Source organism: Nipponia nippon, unplaced genomic scaffold (assembly GCF_047370975.1).
Source record: "Nipponia nippon isolate SJK-2023a ecotype South Korea unplaced genomic scaffold, ASM4737097v1 scaffold_37, whole genome shotgun sequence".
Taxonomy (NCBI): Eukaryota; Metazoa; Chordata; class Aves; order Pelecaniformes; family Threskiornithidae; genus Nipponia; species Nipponia nippon.
The window spans coordinates 2799756-2822827 of NW_028262355.1; the positions used below are offsets into that span (position 1 = coordinate 2799756).

Here is a 23072-nt window from a genome sequence, read left to right on the forward strand (position 1 = left end):
TTGTATACGTGGTGTTTTGTTTTTTCCAGTCATAATAAACTTCCTCAGAAGAAAAACAAGTTTTCAGGAGTATTCTAGGAAGAGCAGGTGAGTTCTAAATTTCATTTCATACAGAATTTATCCTGCAAGCATAAAATTAAAAAAAAACTTTTTTTTTTTAACTTGGTAAGCAGAGCAAATAATCTCCGAGACCCTGAATAAGCCTTGAAAGTGAATAATGTTGAAATGACTGCAAATTGCATAGTTTAAGAGTCTTCACTTGGACATGAAAATAACTAATTTTTACTTGATCTTTATATGAACTGAAGCTTATCTTCTATTCAATAAAAAGAAAAATTAATTCACTGAGATTACTAAAACAAGAATTGCATGTGTTGAATTGATTTCCAATACAACAGAAAAATAATGAGAGGTTGGAAATTGTTTCATTTTAGTCCCAGTAGAAAGTTTTAGCTTCTAAAATTTAAAACAAACAAACAAAAACCACCAACCAGAAAATTCAGCCTTCTTCAGCTGAAGACAAGTCCTCTGAGACTAAACATGTATTTTAAAAGCTTCATGTGACAGAAAATTGTAGCTTATATGTGTTTTATGTTCCAAGAAACAACAGGAAGATGATATCAGTGATTCAGCAAAAGAGGGGTGTCGTATTGGATTGTGGGGACTACATGGTGGCTATGAAATATAATCCCTACAGAGACGGTAATAGCCTAATACAACAGATACCTCAGTCCAAAAAAATTAATAAAAACTAATAATTAATAAAAATTACTGAAACATCTCAGCAGTATCCCGAAATAAAAGTGTTTAAGACACATATATTTAAACAGGCATTTGCTACAAACTAAACAGAATTTTCCTCCCTCCTCCCCCACTTTGTTTTTTTCCCCTTTAAAAGAAAAGCTCATCCCTTTCACAAGTGGATCATCATTTCTCCATTTAAAACAAAAAAAATATTAGTTTGACCAGCAAACTAGTTCCTCTTTCACTAATACCAATACAATGAGATATTAAAAGTGAAACACAGAAAAAAAGGAAGTCTCAAATTCATCTTTCTTTTAACTGTATTCTGAGCACAACATTGTATAAGCTGGAAAACTAGTGAGGTCATGGCAATGGATTTAAAGCTCTGGTGATCTGAACTGGTATGTGATTACATAGGCAGCTAATTCCTATTATTTGCATCCAATTACTAATAGCTTAAAAAAAAAGCTGGGTGTTTTTCTTAAAGAGCTCATGCATTCAATCACTTATCTCCCCTCCCCACACAATGAGAAACTCTTCCCTTTTACACCGAGCTCAAGCTCCTTCCTTTGAGAACAAGCCCACATTTCCACAGTCACATATCAATGGTGTATTATAAGAAAATGCACAAGGAACAACCATGTTATTGAATGTTTTTGTTTTCATGGCAGATATTTCATGGTAAGCTAGAGGACAGGACGTTCTTTACTCTGAAACACCAGCGAAAGCATGCCCTGACGCTTTGTTGAGAATACTCACTTAAAAAAAAATTTAGAATTCCAGAGTTGTAGGGCACTACACCAAAAAAGCATTTACATATGCTACCAGCCGTTGCCTACCGGACAGGGTAACAAGCCCATGAGGTTAACCACACCGTTAACACTCCCTGCTAGCCAAGTCTCACGATCCAGAGAGCAGCATGACGTACCTCAGGACTCCCAGCGGGCCCTGCCAGGAATCTGCTCTGCCTCAGGGAGCGTGATGCTCAGCCACCTGGTGCACCCTTAAATACTGGTCTTCAAAACACTGTATGGGCTGTAATGGCTCCTCAGCAAAACTCATCTAAATCTAGCCTCTTCCTCAGCTTCACAAGATACCAGACCACATTTTGACTGAGGATCCCTTGATGCCTGCGTGAGATCTGGCATGCTGTAGCTACCCTCCAGCCTTTCAATGAAAGGTCTCCAGTCAAGGGGGACTCAGAAACAAGGGAGAAGATGACCTCTTGTCTCAGCTTACTGCTGCAGATGCTAGCGTAAACATCAAATGGGTATTTAGTAAGGCCTAGACCTTCTAAATTGCTGGGACATGAATGCCTTAGCCTAGTCCCTCAACACTGTCTTTGGGATTACACCTCAGCAAAATATTTTTGGGACCTCTGTGCCACGCTGCTTAGTTAGTAGACTGCAAACCCACCGATTTCCAAGAGCTGATTTTGAAGAGGCCCTGTTATTCTGTCTTGAATGACCTCACCCAGAAAGCCTCCCTGCCGTTCAGAACACACACACCGCAAAGTGGCGGGGACCCCGACACTATCACACTTGCCCAGGTCGAAACACAAGGCCACCCCTAATTCCATTAACCACACTCTGTTTTTTATTCTACCCTCAGAGAGAGCGGGGGGGGCACGCAAGTTTTCTGCTGATTTTCTGCTGATCCAGATCATTTCCCATAGATGTCCATTCTATAAAGGGCACCAAATCTAACACATGCCAAGGGAACAACACCTCCTGTTTTAATTGCTGAGTACTGGAACCTCAGAGTCATCCCATTACAACCAAAGATTAGAAGTCTACTTACTTGTCAGTTGTAAGCTTAATCACTCCAGCCAAGTCAGTCCAGAAGAGCAGTCTCAAGAACTCCAGAGCTGTTACTATCCAGTAAATTTAATACCCAGTGCAATAGGCAAGCTTCTCCAATTTAACAGAGACTATTCTGAAGACCCGGCTACACCGAGTATCACTTTACAGACTCAAAAGTCTCTAGAAAGGTCCCTAAGCCCTCATCTCTCACACCTGATCTTAATGAAGACCTACTAATTTCCTATTTGTCTAAACACCTGTGTATCTCCCAAACCCTGTTCTACAGCCTGGGAAGTAGACCCCTCTTTCAATGTTTTTGTTAAATGATGTTGCAATTCTCAGTGCTAGGCCAGGAATTGCTACTGCTTCATTTTATCTTGAGCTCAAGATCCATATTTCACTCACCTGTTGTTTCTATGTGCAACTTATCTGCAACATGTAAACTGCTCATAGTTATCCCTGGCCAGTTAACAAATATAGCCATTCAGGCTTCCAACTGAAAATCAGCTTCTGCTTACTGAAATAAAATCCTTTCCATACCATTAACAAGTAAACTTTTCTTGTTGAAAGAGGGAGAGAGCTCTTCAACTCTTTTACAGAACCAACTGCCTTCTTTTTCTCCCTGCTTTAGTCCTCTTTCTCTTTGCGCTGTAGAAATCTCTTTTCACACATAAAGAGAAGTTAGGATGCCTGATGCTCAGCACCTGCGTTAATCTAAGCAAATAAAGACCAGCTGCACCTGAGAAGCCTGTACCCTCCCCTCCAGACACATTCTGTGGACAGGAATAGTGATTACCCGTAGAGACAGACTAGGAAAAGAAACAGCAGATTCGTTTTCTCTGAGGACTTGGAATCACAATTTTGTGAAAAATACTTGAGTTTAGCAGAGCTATGGCATCCAGGACTGGAATAACCACATAAAATTCAATTTCATGCTGCATAGTGAGTTAGTAAGCTATCTGATTAGATTAAATATGATATCTGTGTAAAGTTTACATTTAGCAAGGAAAGCGTCTGCAATGTCACATAAAACATTTGAGGACTGATTTATTTTTTTTTTTGTCACTACTCTTTGTCTCCAAAACATTGATATTATAGCCACATTATTTTTCTGTTTAATTGGGGGAACAGGTGAGGTGCAGAGGAATATAGCAAAGAAAAAACCACCCTACCAAACTGTATTTAAGTAGCCTTATCTTGGCTACTTCTTGGCTTTTACTTTATGCACTTTCAGTATATAGGCCAGCTGTAGGGCATTCTTTTTCCAGTCACCATTAGGCCAGAGCCAGGTCAAACTGGCGGAGGAAGAATAGGTTAAAGTTTCAACGTGGAGTTATAAAAACATTGTCTTCATGATTTTGTCAAGACACCAAACCAATTTTTAGGTCTGCAATTTTTATCGCAAGAGCAAAAATAATAAAAAGTGTGTGTAAGTCTATACTGAATCCTTTTTAATTGTGTAAGCTGCAAGGTTTCACCTGAAGCACAAGGGGAGGCAGGGGAAAAGCACATTGCGAGTACTCACATCTAGAATGAACTTCACCAACGACTGAGAGGTTTAAATAAATAATGATTAATTACAGTCGGCTAGAGCAAGCAAAAGGTACTGAGCACCCTTTCCACCTTACTTCTAACGCTCTCTACCATAGCCTTCACTAACTGCTTTGGTGCTGGCCGCTGGAGTTCCGTTCACCTGTGCAGCGCTTCATCCCCACAGACGGTCTGACCTTTCCTTCCAGAAAGGGCCATTTTGGCTTCAGGCGCTTGGGCCAGGCTGTGGCTCTGCAGCCACAGCCCCCGCGCTGCCGGCCCTTCGCCACGTCCTCCGAGCACGCGCGGCAAGCGGCGCCAGCAGGCCCAAGCTGCCTGTGGCGGGATAGCGCCCAAGGGAACAGCCAACAGCCAGCGGAGAACGTGCACCTCCTCGGCAGAGACCACGGGCCCTGAGCCCCGTCCCTTCTAGAAGGTTCCGCTGCCCCTGCCTGGGCCCCGCCCCGCCCAGGCAGCGCCATTCTCCTTCAGAGGAGTGGGGCTCCCAGCGGGCCGGCCACGTCACGCTTCACGGGGTGACGTGTGGGGGCTCTACTCCATGACTATGTGGCTCTCTGGGCCTTTTTTGAGGTGATTAGACTGGCAATTAACAGGTTTCAGGCCACTAAAGTCTCTTAAGTTCTGAGAAGAGGATTTAAACAGGTTTTTTACTTGCAAATATAAAAAATGAATAAAGTTGCTTATCCTCACCTGCATCAAAGACCTTCATGTTGTCCTTTGTCTACTCTGTTTTATGTACAGCTCACGTGGCATTAAAGAAAAGGTAGTGGATACTCGCCTCAAATCCACTGTGGCGTATTGGTTGCATCATGGCTGCTGCGTGTGGTAAATCCCGCAGGTAAAGCTCTGGACGCCTGTGCTGAGTGTAAAGCTATCCTGCAGATACATGATACTTGAATACGTATGAAGAGAAGTTAGTAAGATATTAAAGTAAATTAATCTGTAGAACAGAGGAGGTAGCAAACGCTGAGTGGGTTTTTTTGTCTTTTCTGAGGTAAGTGGCACAGGCCACCACTGAGCAAAGGTTTGATTTACTGTGACGATTCCTGAAGATAATAATCCCACTGGGACTTGGGCTCCAAGATGATTTAGGGCAATAGTCTTGACATGACTACCCTTTATTTACTGTTCTAAGATTAAACTTTCTGTATCCCACGCATGTAGCATGTCAGTACCTAATGTGGTTTGGAGAGCCTGAAGTCATGGACAAGAGAGAGGTCGTGATATCCATTTCTCTGATCAGAGAACCATTTATGGCATATTGAATAAATTCCATGCATTTAGTGGCTGCCAGACAAAAAGAAATCACTATATAGCAGCATAGTGGATATTCAGCAACCCAAATTCAGAAAAACACTGTATATAATGCGGGGACAGGGCAGGTTTATGGCCACGCCACGCGGTGCTCGCAGCGGGCTATACGTGGAGAGAGAGGCCTACCGACCTCCCGGTAAAACGTAGGAAGGGAAGTTACATAAATCGTATGTTCTTTGCAAACGTCCATTACTAAGTAGTTTATTTTGCTGTGGTTTGTGATTCGCAGGATCAATGCTTTGCCTGAAATGTGTAGGCTGCAGCAGTGGCTGACAGGGAAAAGGAAGTCCGGTGCCTGTGATAACCGCTGATGGACAGTTACTTCTCAGGCTAACGGAAGCAGTAGAGCTGACCTGGGCAACAGACTTAGAGCTGAGGAGACAAATATCAGTGTTTGCAGACGGAGTAGTTTTCTCGGCAGGTGGGGAGTTCCCCCCCAGGGACAGGTAAATAAACATAAGATTTATCTGTTAGCCATCTGCTTACATCAAAACTGCTTAAATTCTATCCACAACTATTTTGCTGGGGAAACAGAAATTTCACGGATGGTACATTGTCAGTCAGACTTTACACCCTTAATCTGAAGATAATCCTCAACCTGAACTCTTTGTGTCGGATGTGTCAGATGGTGAATCGTTAAGGGGAATGCCAGGATGATCTAGAACTGATGTAATGAGTTTGATGATTGGGAAACTCAAATCAATTTCGTTTACTGAGCCCCAGCAGAAATCAGAAGAGATCATGGTTTCCAGGTTAAATACCTTTGCTCTACTTTATACTGCTCTGAGTTAATCTTTCTCTATCTAGTAGACAGAATGACCAGAACAGGTAATCTTTAACCACTAGCCACTGACTTACAAGGGTCACATTTTCCCTTCTGTGATCGAAGTTGTCCTAGCACTACATATGCCTCACCTTTGTCCATTACATTGTGGTATTAGTGCTGGTAAATGCGCTTCCTTCAGTCCTTGTGAAGGCTGATGCCCCTTGAATACTGTAGTAATCTGGGATAAACAGATAAATATCAGCTTTGCCCACTTTGAGCCCAAGAATTCCTGTAGCAATTTCCTCTCAAAAATGATATGGTCATAGCCTAAACTGATGTAAGTCGGCATAGATTCGCTGAAATTAATAGGTCATAGCAAAGGGATAAATTCAGTTACATTGTTGGACATGTGTCAGTTTTCTCCATAAAAGGATCCGGCCTAAATCTTTGACCCCGATTTGTCTGAAAGTTTTAAACCAAGTAAGCCATGCCCACAGCTGGTGGACTGTAACAGGATTTTTCCATAGATGAAATAGCCAACCCCAGATCAGTTTAAGAGTATTGATTACAGGCTCATTAAAGATAGAGCTGGAGTAAAGCCATAAAGATACAATTCAAGTTCTCATACATGAATGGCCATTAGCGCACCAGTTCTGAGGCTGGAATCTAGTGAAGGAAACCCATTAAGTATCGGGGTTCCAGAGGACTGCAGAACTGCGGTCTCCCTGGACTGGTGCCTCAGGAGTTCCTTTTCAAAGCCCTGTACCTTAGAGCATCAGATTTTTCAGATCAGAAACTTTTGCTCTAACTCCCTCCGCAACGGAGGGTCTAGTTTACCGTCTCCCTCAAAACTGCAACTGACTTTAACCTGAGGCTTGTGATCAATTAGCTGGATAACATGAGGTCTTAGGCCACCCAAATGAGGAAGAGAAAGCTCCTCCCAATCCACTCACTTTTTCCCGCTTACTCTACACGTGCACCATGATCCTTCTCTGTGCTATTTTTCTTTTCATGTAAAGTTCACACTATTCTGATTTTAAGTGTAGAGGAAAAAAAAAAGAACTTATTCAGGTGAGCCTCTTTCATGTCATATAACTGAACCCTGATTTGAAAGTCTTCAGTTTGAACTGAATGGTGAAACTGGCTTTTGAAATCTACTCTAAATAAACAAAGTACTTGTGTTTTTTAAGCCTTTTCAAACAGACTTTCTAAATGAGCTTTGTTGAACACATAATGTATTTATGATCAAAATTAACCAGCTGCAAAGAAGTTTTATTCTTCCACAGGGATTTATACCACTCACAAACCCTTGTAGGCCCGTATCATTTCAATACAGAATAAAACAATTCTCCTAATACACTAGCGAGATCTTCATGCACAGAATGTTTAACCCCCTTTTTTGCCAAAATTGTTGTTGTTAATTGAAGAATTTCATAATTAAGGTATTGCAGAGCCAAACCATAGCTTCTTACTTTTTGTTAAATCTACCCAGTGTGAAAAACTTCTTAACATAGCCCTATTTCTGCCCCTGTGGTAAGTTACTGTTCCTTCAGCTTGGGAGTTGGTCTTTCACCCTCTCCACATAGAAAAGACTCCATTCCTCAGATTTCTATTTCACTCTTTGCATCCTCCACATTTTATATAAGAAAAATGGTAGGAAAGAACTTTTGTATGGACCAAATTTCATCCTTTGTTAGTGACACCTTAGTCAACGGGAGCTATGCACATGAAATGGAATCACAGAATAATGTAGGCTGGAAGCAACCTTTGGAGGTCACAGAACTCAGTCCTCTACTCTGAGCAGTGCCAGCTTCAAAGCTAGATTGAACTTCAAAGGTAGATAATTTTGCCTGGGGTCATATCTACATATTTTCAAGGGAAGAATTTGGCCCTCAGATGAATGTGCAATGTGTATTGCATTATTTGTCCTTGTGTCACCCTTACTAACATTTAAACAAACCAGTTCCTTTTTTTTTTTTCTGGAATTTCCAAATAATTTGGCATTTAATTTCAAAGAATTGGACCCAAACCAGTCTGCAACAGTAATGAATGTTGCAATGCTGTTTCAGACTCTCACCAGCAGCTCCATGTGTAGTGGGCAGTACTTTACTCAAAATTGCAGATTGCCATTTTGAGGAAAACAGCTTTTTTCCCAGAAACACACCACCAGAAATACGAAGTAAGTGGTGTTTCCTCTGTGAGTAAAAGTAGCACATTTTAGTCCTTCTCTGCTGTTTTTGGACAACATGTGGCATTTTGGTTTTTTTTTTTTTATTTGAGGCCTTTTGCCCTCTTTTTACGATTAGGCATATTGTCAGATACCTTCTGTAGATTTAAAATGCACATCCATATTTTCAGAATGGCATATGGAGTTTGCACACAGGATTCTGGTATAATTGTACAGGTAATTTTTAATAAATATTTTCCCCAAACCGTGTTCTACTATTACGGGCACACTGTGAACTAGGACTACTACTACTACTGCTACTAGTAATTCTGTCATCTTTATACTGTGTGCACGTACAAGTCCCAAATGAGAGACTTTTCACCAAAAACCAAGCAGTATCAAGACAAAATGAAAAGCAGTCCCTGCTTCAGGAGGGTTTTCTAAATAGACCAAGAGCAGAAGGTAACACAAAGGTTGGGAGCACCATCGAAAGCCCTAACCACTGGGACTCTAAACAAAGAAAACGGCTGTAACTGGGGGTATATTTTTCCTAATATTACAGGAAGCCTATTAGTGGTAACAATCATGGCACAGTCGGGCCCCACTGTGCAAGATGTCTGCATGCACAAAGAACATACAGGCATATAATGCTGTAGATGCTATCCTGATCTTTCAGAAGTTGGTGGAAAAGTTTCTTCTGACTTCACTAGACCCTGGTTTTGTCTGACATTTAGTGAGCGGCCAGATGGTGATTCACTCCAGAACTTCCCCAGTCGTCTTCCTGTTAATCTCTTTATAAGGATAAACAATGAGACTCTATCAGTGCATCCAAGGGGCTACATCGCCAGCTGAGATTGACACGTAGCCGTGGTCTCCCTTCTTGTACCGCACCTGAAGTTAGGTAGCACAGATTACCGGCACTTTTAACCTAAAAGCAAGTGACAAGGATTGTGTTGTTACAAAACTCTTCACTTCATGATGTTTCTCCAATACCCTGTCATAGAGCACAGAATAGGAAAGCTAGAACTCGGGCATGTGCTCTTTTTCTTTTCCTGTCTCATTTAATTCTCTGCTTCCCTGCTAAACGTCACCTGTTAGCATTATGAATTTGTGCTTTGTGCTCATTAAAATCTTTTTATTTAACAAAACTGGAAAAGAGTATAGTGAAGCAGTCGGATCATCTACGTTAGGCAACTAACATTGCTTTAACAACTAAGGTTATAAAAATGTGTCATTAAATCCCTGAGAATTATAAATTCTGGAGTTTTTCATAAGGGGAAAGAACTGTTCTTGAACTGTATATGCAGCGATAAGACTGCTAATAACCTATAAATATAGCTTCATTATTGCATACAAAGCACAGTTCAGTGCCTTCTTTTATTCATGACTGCTGACATTATTAGTAGGATTACTGGTGTATCTGAGAGTGGAGCTACACGGTATTAGAAAACAGCATTTTAGGGAACAGCAGAAGATCGTTCTTGCCGTGACAAATTTGCAGTCCAAATACATGACAACCTAACAGAGAAAAGGCATGCCAGAAATTGGTAAAGATGAGGGTGTTCTAGTGGCTTTGTAGTTCAGGCTTTTTTCCATTACACAGTATTGCATTATGCGTTTGAATCGGTTACGTGCAGGACCCTTCTCACAAAAGGAGAGCTCTGATTCTCAGAGCTCATATATACTGGCCTGTTTCATCTCACCCTGGCCGTGGCGAGGGAAGGTATCTTAACAAGCACAGAAGCTGCATTTGTGTTCTTTCGAAGGTCTAGTTATACTAAAGCTGGAAAGCAAGGAGAGTGCAAGACAGAATTTTTTCCAGATTTGATTTTGCAGGGGTTTTCTGCTGCTGGATGAACACATCCAGCCAAAACCAGTAAAGTGACCTGGTTCCTCACGTTTGTGAGGTATTATATTGAAAACTTTGCTTATTAAAAAAAAAATTTACTTTTACTTAAGACTGTTAGAAAATACTTATGTTCTAATGGAATATAAGCATGGTAATGGAAGTAAGCGATGAAATACTAATGAGTTCACTATCAGGAAGCATTATCCTACTGCAGGTATAACTTTAATTTATGTTTAGAGAAATGTCAGGTTCAAATCCCACACTAGCCTTCACCAAAAATGTGAAATTGATCATGCCCTAAATTTGGGGGTTTATACAATGGTCCAGTTGTTGATTATCTGGATGAGGTCCTGAAACGTGTGTTTAATTCCTGGTTTTGCCATTGGTGTTCAGATAGGCTCAACTGCAGTCAGACCTTTTCCCCCATCTCAGAGGTGTGCTGGAAAGTAAAACCTATTAAAAATGTGACAGGCTCTTTGAGAGTTCTGAAAGTTCCTGTGCAAAAAAGATCATAAATCAAAATTAAAAAATGAAAAAAAGATTGGTAAGACCCAGCAGTGAACAGTAAGATTAGCACTGTGATAGGAGGAATTAATGAAATCAGTCTCGCTGGACGAAGTAAGCAGTTAACATGAAGACAGAGTAAACACTCTTCATCTCAGGGTTAAGCAAAACAGGCAGCTGAAAAAACCCTATATTTTGCATTTTTCCCTACCCACATATGCTCTCTCTGAAGGGACAGAGAAAATTGAGTTTTCAGAGCTTTTTTTCCATTCCCTAGTCTGTTTGACTAAAGGTGACTCTAGCTCTCTGCAGTGAGGGCCATCTCCCTCCCCCAGATCAATATTTTAATATGACTTATCAGAAAGAGAATGAATTGTTTACTTTAAAACCTCAGGATCCCATAAAGGGCGAGAGAAAGGTGTCTACTGGAAACAGAGGCTTTCAACAGCTGACCACTGCTGGGAACTCATAAAAGAAAACCAAGACCTCCAAAGATCCGAATACAGTGATGTTCAGCAAAATGTCACGCAAGAGAATCTGAGAAGCCCTAACGACACGCCGGGGATCATTCGGCACTTGTGTCAGATGGTAAGTGCCTTCCTGTGCTTGATTCATGTGAGGACGAGGAAATGCTAACATGTACTAACAAAAATAAAACAGTGCAAATGAATCTGAATACTAAGCACTTCAGCATACCAAAATATCCGCAAATGCCTGTGGCCTCTCTGTGTAATCTAACAGGATTTAATGTCTTTCACATAGTGATCTCTGCCTGCGCTTTTAAAGAGATTAGGCTTTTATTAGTGTCAGTTGGCAAGCCACCCTAGATGTTTATTGTTTTAAAAAAAGAGGAGTGGCGGGGAAGCTGACAGTAAGCGTGGCTAGACTTCACCAGGGTTACAGGAAGGCTTCCAAGTCTGGATATACAAGAAGGACAGGTTCTGTGATCCATATTCAGATACTTCTTGAAAAACCCTCTTGTTCTTCACAATGATCTTCTCAACTGGAACATTCTAATAAGATTCTTTATACAAATGTCTAGCAGAAGAGAAGCAAAAAGTGGATTTTTTTTTTTTCTCTGATGTTTACACTTTGCTTTCACCCTGTACTGTCCAGGAACTTTCCCATTGTTTCAGGTTTTTTTGCTCCATTGCAGTACTAAAAACTAGTAGCCATTTCTCTTTCTTTCATACCTTTTGTCTTGGAAATAATCCTGTTGAATTGCTGGAAGCTTCCATGTAGTTGTGGAACTATAAAACTGCCTGCTCGCAGCTGCATCATTTGCCTGGCTATCTACTATCATACACATTTCACAGTGAAGTGCAGAGGCACTTCTGCCAGGGTTCTGCTGCTCTTTGCGCTGCATCTGACAGCGATTGTCGGACTCTTCCTCAGAGAACTTAATTAGAGTAGGATCTTGCTTGACCTTTCTTCTCTGCTGCAGAGAGGAAGCTGAGTCAAATGTGTGTGAGGAAAGGTAAGGGGAAAAAATCACTAATACTGTGATGAATTAGAAAGCAATGTACAGTACTTATGTTCCTTTGGCATTCATTTCTCATTATCACCAGCTACAGCATAGGCATATTTATTAAAAACAGCCTCGTGGACCTCAGGTCTACAACTGCAAGCTGCAGCCTGACTAGACAGAACATGTTCTGGTTGTGACTGTGTATTTGTCATCATTAATTAAAAAAACCTCAGTGCCGTTTTGATACACAGGGTGTGCTGCAGCTCCTTTCCTTCTTTCAGAGATGTCTCCTGCGTAGCTGTGATTGCACAGTGGCCTGACCTGTGGCTCTGCAAATCTGCCTGACAGTTCTGTGTAGTCATTCAAACGCACAACTCTTTCCCACTACAGCATGTACAGACTCAAAACACAGACAAAATCGATGACAGAGGAAAAGCACTTGGAAGAGTTTCAGCCCTGCCCAAGCATTTATAGGCTTGCTTCCTTGACAAGGATGGGAATGACAGCGTGGAATAACCACGCTTGAAAAACAAAACCGTTTGACCTGGTAACCAGCCAGCGAAGGTTCATTCCTCTGCTATTTACCAGCCAAGGGCCACTCAGAACTCAGCTAATGCTGCCAGTGCATGCTTTCACTGAGGTTTGATTATACGTACTTGCAAATCAGTAGTTCAACAGGTCAAGAGCTGCAGAGAGTCTCCATTGCCCGATCAACACTGGTCGAACTAGATTACATTTAAGAAAAAGATCCAGAAAAGACACAAAGTTGGATCAAAAGGTAAGGATTGCAGAGGAAATAACTTGTTACACTGCGCAGAGTGTGCCGGTGGCCTAGGTGTATTCAGTACGTGTAGGCAGCCAGCTAGTTTGTGTGTGTTAGTGTCTCCTCTCTGCTGGCACTTCAACTTTTAATGTTGTAGGACAGAGTGAGCTAAATTTCCCTACCTGATGATCTGCATATAAACCTCTCCATTTGGGAGCCCTGTGCCCTTATCCGTAATCATTTCCTGTTATGGCTCCTTCCACTGCCTCCGACCGGGGCTGCTGTGTCTGCGGTAGCCCTCAACCTGCACTTCACCTGGAGAGCAGATTCCTTTCTGCATCATTTCCTTCAGAGCGCCACATTCTACTCCCACAGGCTCCAGTGCTTCAGCTGCCCTAGGGGTAGTTGCCTCTTATTTTAGGGCATGCAGAGCTGCACTCCTCACAAATTGCAGCATGCCCTGATTCAAGCTAGGGACTGCCTCTCCTGCTTACAAAAGCTGGTATTTAAAATGGCAACCACTTGGTCTCAACAAGTGCAGAAATGTGATTTTCCTCCATAGCTGTACCACATTCAGCATACATACCTCAAGCAGTTAGATTTTGCAGACAGCTGATAGACAGAGATTTGTGCCTCTCTCGGTTCTCAGCTGGAATGCACGGTGCGAGTGCTGACAGCAGACCGAGAATAAAGCAGAGGCATTAAGGCTGTTAATGTGTGGGAGTGACACATCACCAGGGCAGTGAATTAGGAAAGCTAAAAAATGAGATTGACAGGAAGGCTGAGCCCATAGGAGGAGTTCTCTGGGGATCTGAGAGTCTGCCTTTGGAATGCTTTAACTTGCTGAAAAGTCTTTTGCTAAAATGCAGCCAGATCCGGAAGACTATTGGAGAGGCTAGTTTTATTACATATGGGTAGCAAATGCTCCCAGCTATGTAAAAATGGGAGTGCATTGACTGAGCTTAAAAAAACGTGAGACAGATAGTTTAAAAGCATTACAGCAAGACGTTCTGTCCTCATCTCTCAACACGAAAAGACAACTCCATCCCCTCCCATGGTGCTTCTACCCAGTCCATACAGCATTCTTTTTCGAGTCACAAAGTTCAAGATTTCAGTAGCTACAAAAACCGTTTCGGTACTCAGCACATACAAAATCCACCCAAATTCACGCAAAATGGAACATTAATGTTTAATGTACTCTGCTCACCTTGCAAGATTTTTACCAGTTCCAGGGGAGTAAAGGAATTCCACTCTGTGGTCTGTCTCTGCTTCTCTCTTTTTTTTTTCCTTTCTTTAAGTTAGCAGACTTAGTTAAGCTATCGGTTAGTTACTAATATTCTACTGTTATTCCTATTAATGAGCGTTCACTAGCTGGCTTGCACTGTCACAAAGCTACATTCTATCTGCACAGGTCAGTGTTTCTTCCAGTTAATATCCAATATGATCTCGCACAGATGATCACACTAGTTAACAGTCTTTATAGACTAAGCAAAAAGCGGATACACAGAAGAGTAAGATACAAAGGCTACTACTATTCACCCAAGCTCTGGTTCCCTGTGCCTCTGTTTTCTCTGCTTCTCTGCAGTACTCAGATTGATGATGACACATAACTGAGTGTCCATGGCTTTACAAATCGCCGTGCCTCATCTGACACTCGGTTACTGCCTCTGTACCCACTGAGGATGTGCAGAAATGTTTTTAGACTTGCAGGCTAAACAAACACAGAAACACACGCTGTCCTATTAAACCGAAAAAACTGTCCTGGGAAGAAACGAACCACCACAGTCCTGTGTATGTTAGTTACAGTGCTTAATTCACTGCTGCATAGGTGTTGATGTGTCGTAGAAGAGCTTGCATTGAATAAAACACGTGAAGTGAGACTAGGAGCACAGAGCAACTTGCTGTCTTGTAAATGGGCTAGCTCTAAAATGCTGGTAAAAGCAAGTATGTGGAAAGCAAATACAATCTTTAGCATCGTGATTCCTCAGATCTAACATAGCTCTATAAAAGTCAGGTGCTTCTTCTGAGCTGTCTCCATCAATAAGGGAAAGACACAGGTCCTTGCAGAGAGTGATTCATCCCTCCCTTCATAAATTTGTCTCTTAGGACAGGACCGATTACTTTCTCAAGGTGCCTGTCCCATCTCCTTTGCCTGTAAAGGCACACTTAAAGCTACTTAACTTTTAAATGGCTACAGCTAGCTGAGAAAAAATATTCACCTCAAAGAAATTCTGAATCCTGTCTCCCATGTCCTTGGTGAGAATCCTGATGTACTACGTATAAATATGCATAAACATGGTCTTCTCTCTGTTGTCTTGCAGATCTTTGAAGCCCCTGTGCTGAAGTCTGCAATGTGTGCGTACTACTTCTTCCACGGACTAATGATCCACTGCTACCAGGGCTGTGGAGTGTGACAATGGTGTTTGTGTCCAGTCTATCAAACGCCATTATCACACTAAATAGCTACTGGTAGACAAGACATCAATTCAGAAAAGTACACGAACTGTAGCAATACGTTTTCCCACCGTGCTGAGGAAGAAATAACCTTCTTGCATGTATGTCAGGATGACTCTGCTCTTTCTTATACAAGCAAACCCACCACAGTAAGTGGGAAATACATACTCTGCTACATGCACTTCCAGATTCCCATCGTAAAGCACATGAGTCATCTTAAGGAGTCATCATTGCAATGTCACCACTAGGAATGTGGATTTCATTGGAATCAGTGGGGTTGTGATTGCCTCTGAAAAACAAGGCCAGCTTGGGATTTCCTTTCTCCTGCTGGATTGGCCATGACAATAGAATACTGGAGCCAGTTAGCTGATGTAGTCAAACTCTGGCTCTTACTTTGGCACCAAATGAAAACATATGTTTGGAACATTAATTGACGGAGAAGCTCATGACATTTTTCAAACAGAACACTTTCCAAAATTCTGACAAAAAGCTATTACATCTAACTTGAAACATCACTTATTCAGGTTTCAAATGCTTCCAGCTTTTGTTTTCAGTTGTGACAGCCTTCCCTGTCACAACTGTGTGTATGATTTGAGCACCATGCGCAAGTCCGTTGTCTTCTATTCTAAACCTACTGTTTTGGGAAGAGTCGCAATTTCCTCATGGAAATTCTTCTGAAAACTATTTTAAGGAATAGGAATCATCTGTAGGAACTTCCAAAGGGCTTAATGAAAGCCAGGCACCAACGCTGCACTGAGAAGCCTAAATCCCACTGAATAACCGAGATTTAGGCTCTCAGAATGTTGCGCTCTGATTTGCAATGAGAGTGGTAACCTTAATATTCATCAGCATGTTCCAAACTCCACCTTTCCTCTGACTCCTAGTGCTAAGGAACCACGCGTGCATAATGAATAGGACGCTTCCTACGGCTGTGATGTGTAGAGTGCTGCTGGAAGAAAGCATAGATGGATATGTGAAATTTATGATTTATAGATTATACTGTGGTTCCATTTGCAACCAATTTTATTACACAGTGTTTCCCAACAGAACATCTTCAATGAGTTACGTAATTTTATTCCCTAAACCTTGTTTTCTTCCATGAGTTATTGCTGTGGAACAGTCATTAGCAATGTGTACTGCTGAAAATTAATGGAAGAATTACAATGTTGTATATTAAAATTGAGTTCCAGTCTAGATATTTTTAAAAGAATTCTCAGTGCTCCAAATTATAATAACACAACAGGTCTTCACAGAGGAACCCAGAATAGGTTTCCTAAACCTTATACGCATCGTAATCACTCTTTGCATTCACGATTTTCTTTTGTGACCTTTATTCTGAAAACCTGCTGTATCAGATACCTCTGTGCAGGTATCTGATCCAGCAATACAAGGTGACTGAACGGAGAGTAATCCAGTAGCCTCCTGAGAAGTTAGTGCAGAACGGCTCTTGCAAAAGGAAGAAGATAAAGCTTACGACCTACAGGAAGAAGAGAGACTTTTTGGTGCTTTTTTGCCTCTTCCAACCCTGCTGTCCCAAATAAACATCAGGCCCAGTGACAGGGAAGGGGAAGGAGCAGGGGCAATGGCAGAGGAGGTAGGGGAGAGGTGGGAGCGCGACAGTGGACGTGTGAGCACAGGGACAAAGTAAGTGGTATGGGAAGCTGAGACCTTCAGCACGGCACCAGCTACGCAGCCAGTCATTCACCTGTTCCTTTTTCTTGAACCCCCTTCCCCAACTGGGAGGACAGAGGAGAACACCACCTGCGCTCCCGATCCCTTCAACATCGTTCCGAGGGACATAAAGTCTCTTTTGAGAGACTTGTGCCAGACGCTTGTCCACAGCTGTCCCACTTCCCTGACATCATCCTTCCAGTATATATGGCACCCGTTGGCCTCCTCTCCCTGGTCCAGTTTTGCTTTCAGGAACAATAAATCTTAATCTTGTCTACCAGATCGAGCACGAATGGATGGACAGAAATACCCTGATGTTATTCCTCCCGTCTGATGCTTCCTGCATTACACAGGAGGCTCATTCAAACACACTTCTGCAGCAGCAGTACCAGCCTTTCGGTGGGGGCCACGAAGGCTTTCTGCTGGGTCCTGATGACAAGTCCGTCCCTGTTATGTCACTTGATATGGACCTGTCACATCACCAAACTGCAGCTGTGATACACTGTGCTGCCACGTACATGGCGCAAATCTAGCCACAGCAAACACCTGATCCCACGTGCACCCCTACCACAAGACCAAATGCGTATCTACTGCGTGTTCGGGGCAGCATGAACACGGCTCGTGTGATAAGTGAGCTTTTAGTTGTATGAAAAGGAAAATCAGTCAAACATCCTTTGTGAAAAGGGTAGAAAGGGAAAGGTGAGGGCTGGGCTGCCCCATAGCATAAGGCTGGGTCCTATCTTTTGTCTGAAAGAAGCAGATAATGAATTGGAAAGACTGATGTAGTGGGCCAGATGCAAAACATCTGGCACGGACTGGGCATCCATACAACCACTAAGCATTAACACTAACAAGGGACCTTGTTCTCCCACCGGTGCAAAACGAGCGACCTCAGTCATCCATAAACACAGCCAGAATCCAGCAGCAACAGAAAGGCTCCCACAGCCAGTATTCTCCTGCTGTCCAAGACTCAGCAAATCCCAGGAATTTCACACCCACAACATTCTATGGCAGACTCACAGTGAAATCAGCAGAGCTGCAGATAGTTATGGCTTATTTTTCAAAAGGTCTTTGCTGAGAACGAGCTTCTAGCCGAGGGAATCTTTGTGCAGGTAAGCTGGGAGGCTGGGGTGGGCAAGAGAGCTGGAAGTCCTTTCTCTTTTCTCTCGCTTTGCAGGAGGAAAGCAAAAGTGACCTTGTCTGCAAGGCCCTCTGTGTAATGTTTTCACAGCAGCTACCTTCCTTCTCAGCCTTTGATTGAGAGAGAAATGAAAAGCCCCTTCCCTCCCTCACCACACCTGCAGTGCTTTCTAGGGAGCCTGTACCAGTCTTGCTTGCCCTTCTCCTGATTACTGGCACTGCGATTTTTCTTATTTGAGGAATATCTTACGCTGCTTCTCTCCTCCCGCTCAGTAAGCCTCATGTGCCGCTTGCCTGAGCACAATATCCCTACCATATCAACAGAAAGAGATGGAGATTAGGTCTGTCATTTTGGACTAGCTCTACGATTTGCAATGTCATCACAGCTTGTTCCACGTCATTCATTCTTTGAGAGATGCAAAACATGAATCAGGACTGCTGGTACTCCCGTGGTGCGATGGCAATACGGGCTCCCCAGCTTCCACTTGTAATGTCGTTAAAGGAAACCCATTTGACCCAATGGGTCAAACATCCATGTGGGCAAACAGTTCCTAACCTTCCCCTGGTGCTCTGTGGCAGGAGAGCAGTGTAGATTAATTCTCTCTCCCTACTACTTTCTTACTACTGCGCCCTTAAAACTCAAAAATTAAGTTACTTACTGAGGCTTTTATTGTAGAGCAACATGACCTTTACAACACCCACACAAGTATCAGATGCACTGAAGTTTCTTGAAGAGAAAAAAAAAAAGAAATTAAGGCATAACGGGGCTGCATCCCTGCAGGTCACTGTTAGGTTATGGGAGGCTAAGCTGCAGGAGTTATACCGGAAAGTTCCTCCAATAAGAATTGCATACAAAATTCTATTACTATGTGGTATAGGGAATGGACTGGGAAACGTACTGCCTGTTTTCTAATGGGGTCCTCCATCTTACATCTCCGTGGATGAATATTCAAGGCACAGCATTTGAAATACATCAGCTGCCTTCTGAAGTTGCATCCTCCGGAGACCTGGGACCAAGCAATCTGTAAAGCAGGTGTATGCATAAGGACTGGGAATATGTATCACAGCGCTGCAATCATCTATTCATCCAAGACTAGTCAGTCATAGATTGAAACCCTGAAACTTAGCAGTCTGGCTTTTTTCATTTGGAAACTTGAAATGAAGAATCATCTAACTTCTGTGGCAAGGATCTATCTTCCCGCACAGTTTAAAAAGTGCCGCAGACATTTTGGTTAGAAGTTTCTCAATTTTCCAGTTTCAGAGAAAATTCTTCTGCACTCCAGACATATCTCCCCATATTTCAGCACCAGGCTGACTGTTTTCCATACCCACTGACTTTCTCCTTGTGGGTGAGATTGTTATTTAAGAGCTACAGCTGGAACCAGAGTCTGCAGCTGATTCCCAGCAACTCTGCACCGGTCTTCAGAGTGCAAGCTGTCTTCTTGAATCCATGGAGGACTGATGTACTCTGATTCATTCACTGCCACCATTGAACACTTCTGAACATTCAGGTGACATTTTCAAGTGCACTCAAGGTTCTGTTTCAAAAGGGACTGAGGAGGCCAGTTTCCACTGAGCAATAAAGTTCTAAGGATCACAGACACGATCAACTTAGGAGTTATGTGCCTAATATTTTGTGGATATGAACCTATACACTTAGGTGTTTTTGAAAAACATTACCGCTGAAGCTCAGATGGTTTACAAAGCACTTAAAAGCTGCAGAAGAACAGGTAGAATTATCAGTTTATCTACAGGGACACATACATCTAAAAACTCAATACCTGGAGGCCATTCATGTGATTAATTATTTTAGAAACATCCTGTAGAAGCTTTATTGACTCCCTTCTTGAGTGGTTTATCATTGTTAGTCTGTGTAATAGAATTTAAATCACAAAGCATTAGTGCTGCAGCCTAAGCTACAGTGGTGCCCTATGAAAAGCATAACATTTTAAAATTGCTATCAAGACACAGTGCAATTCATTCTGTGTGTGCTTAAGAATATTTATTAATATAATAACAAAACTGCGAGCAGCAAGAGTTAACCTCTAAGTGCTCCTTTAAAAAATGGGTTCCAGTTTCTGCTTTGCTGATGTCTCTGCTGAGATTAGAATACATATTTATTTGACTTGCTCACAAAACCCATGCTTTGGTTCCCTTATGTAGAAGGCAAAAAGCAAACTTTGGCTCAGATTAAACCGGTCTGTAAAACAGGTAGCTGTTTCTCCCATTCATCTCAATGGGCCATTAAATCTAGAGCCCAATGAGAATACTGTTTACCCTACTAATAATTACTATTTCACTGCTTATGATTTTGCAGACATCCACCTGATGCATACTGGTAACACAGGTACACCGAGGTAAAACCGCAGTTCCGCTAGGTGAATCTTTCTTCCGCCGTTGAAGTCAACCAACATAAAGAGGACCAAACTTCCTTTTCCCAGTCTGATTTCGTGGTCTAGACCTTTGTATGAAGTTCAGTTTAGATGCACTCAGCTTTCATTCTTTTTCAGATAGCCGGGAAATACCTCCTGATAGAGGGCATATATGTGTTTTCTGTAACATGACTAAGGTGGGTAGAGTGACTAGTTATCAGTCTACAAGGAACAGCAATTATGAGCAAAGCCTTTTTAAAAAAAATCTGACATGAAAATTGAGACATGGGCAAAAAACCAGTCTGTTAATCATGATTTCCCATCAGTTTTTGACATGCACACTGGAGCGCTCTCTGTGTCACTGTCAGACTATCTAAATTTTAAACTTTTTATATCATGACCCAGAAACATCAGTAAGGAATTGAGGATGGTTTTGAGAGGGGCCTGCGTAGACAAGGTATTCCTGCCACAGAGTTCCTCCCTGTCAAACCAGGCAGCAGGGAGGGCAGAACAGCCTGCTCAGCAAGCGTGAAAGGGACGGGGCAACAAGGAAAGAGACAAAAGGCAAAGACTCGGTTCTCTACTTCCCTTAGATACGCCAAAGAGCAATCATCTGAGCACCATGACAGAGAAGGCTTTAAAGTTTCTCGGGATGGCTTTAACCTGAAGTAATCAGTCAAGCATTTTCTACTTTTGGTAGCTATTAATGTATAATTATTTCAATGTAATTGCACGTGTAGCTGAACTCAAGGGCAATGACTGAATTTTAACAGCATCAAGTGACATTATTATAATTGAAGCTTTTGTTCTATTACAGAAAAATGACTGCTTTAAACCAGTGTATTGCCAAGTTTTCCTACTATCATCAGTTAGACTTTCCACTGACAGAAGTTCAGGAATTGTGACTCACACAGTGTTGTCACACATCAGCAATGTAATATGTCTATTAAAAACCAAAATACATTCAGTAAACTCCTGAGCAGTGGAAAAGCATCCGTTTGAGCTGGGTGTATGTCTGTTTAATCCAAATAAGATGGCTTATTATTATATAATGCTCCATGTACACATTTACTCTGCGAGATCAATAATAAGAAAATGAAAATTAGCTTTTGAGTACAGATGTCAAGCCTAGTTGAAAGATGAATGAAAAACATCAAACCCATCAAAACAGATATATAACCAGAAGGTAGCCTCAGTCCTTAATTAATGCTCCGTCAGCGGGCTTGGAGGACAGCTCCCCACAGAGGAAAACATTCTAAAAGATTCACTTATGCTCACTGCCAGGGGGCAAGAACGTCATCGTCTTTTCTTTAGAAGGCAACGCAGAGCACAGAGCATTTCATTGTATTGTGTTGCATGGACACGCGGAGCATAAACGTCCTCATTCAGATCTATGGTTTCTGCCGTGCTTATTTTGGCCAACAGGTGTAAACAACATTTTCTCCAAGTTTTTGATTAACGAATAAGGAAGAAAGTTATGACTCAGTCCTGCAAACAACTGCAGGGATGTAACTATGGTCACAGATGGGTGCTGTGAGAATTCATCTAAGCTTAGTCACTTGCAGGATCGAGACCTCCATCTTTCCAGACAGGGATAATATTCATTGTCTCTGTGCTGTCATCAGTATTGAACACATCAGGCAAATGCAGTAAGGTGATGTTTTTACACAGACATGAAACATCAACGAAACTAATTCTCTGAAGTCGTGGGGGTGGGAGAGTGTCGGTTTCCCAATACCCTGTCTCTTAGAGATCAGAAATATCAGGAAGCTGAACACTTAAGAGGGAAACAGGAGCAAATTTCCTTCCCAAAGATGCTACATGCCACTGTCATACATGGTGTTTCTTGAACGAGCAGAAACCATCTACTTTAGAAAGCTAGGGAACCACTTTTCAGCTCCTACATGACAGACAGACAAGAGTACCTTAAGTAAAGTAAGGGTGGCCTGCAAACATACACACGTGCACATGTGCACACATGCGGCACCCGGACCAGGCAATAACCCCCAAATGAGCCTTCTCTATTTGCAGCAGCGCATGAGGGAATTCAAGTTCAATGGCTGCACCAAGCCTCACTGTTTTTATGTAGGCCTCTTACATTGGCTTTGAGGAGCAAGCAGCTTCCGAACTGGGGTGTGTTACATCGTCCAGCACACTATTTACATGCACGGCTACAGAAGAACGGGAAAGACCTGTGGCAAACTCTCCTTCCCGTATTGGCACTCTCCATTGATGGAGAGCTGTCAGGAGCAGAGCTGTTGTTGAGACCCTCTCCCATCACCAGAGAAGGGGAAAGGGCTACTCAGCTAGGCCCACTGACCCGCAGTGTTGGCCTAGCAGCACCGTCCCCCAGGCTGGGTGGCCAGCTTCACGCTAACTGCCTGGCACTGACATTCTTGCCCCTGCCTGACCCAACAGTTCCAGCTGCAACGTGACAGAGAGCCCAGTATGCCCCATTCCCAACATCTTCTCCTCCCCACCAAAGCTAGCCAGAACCGCAAGCAGCA

At 42.4% G+C, this 23072-nt stretch overlaps 1 protein-coding gene across 7 annotated transcripts in view; it reads right to left on the bottom strand.

Moving 5' to 3' along the window:
- Positions 1-23072, bottom strand: part of ALPK2 (alpha kinase 2) — a 96917-nt gene that overhangs the window by 22043 nt on the left and 51802 nt on the right. The window contains exon 11 of one of the 7 annotated variants that reach the window (XM_087772780.1): positions 7519-9272. The exons of the other annotated variants lie outside the window; for them this stretch is intronic. Within the exon in view, the coding sequence (XP_087628906.1) occupies positions 9242-9272 (31 nt within the window). The 3' untranslated portion in view covers positions 7519-9241. Of the gene's footprint in view, positions 1-7518; positions 9273-23072 lie in introns of those variants that run through there. 7 annotated transcript variants of the gene reach the window in all.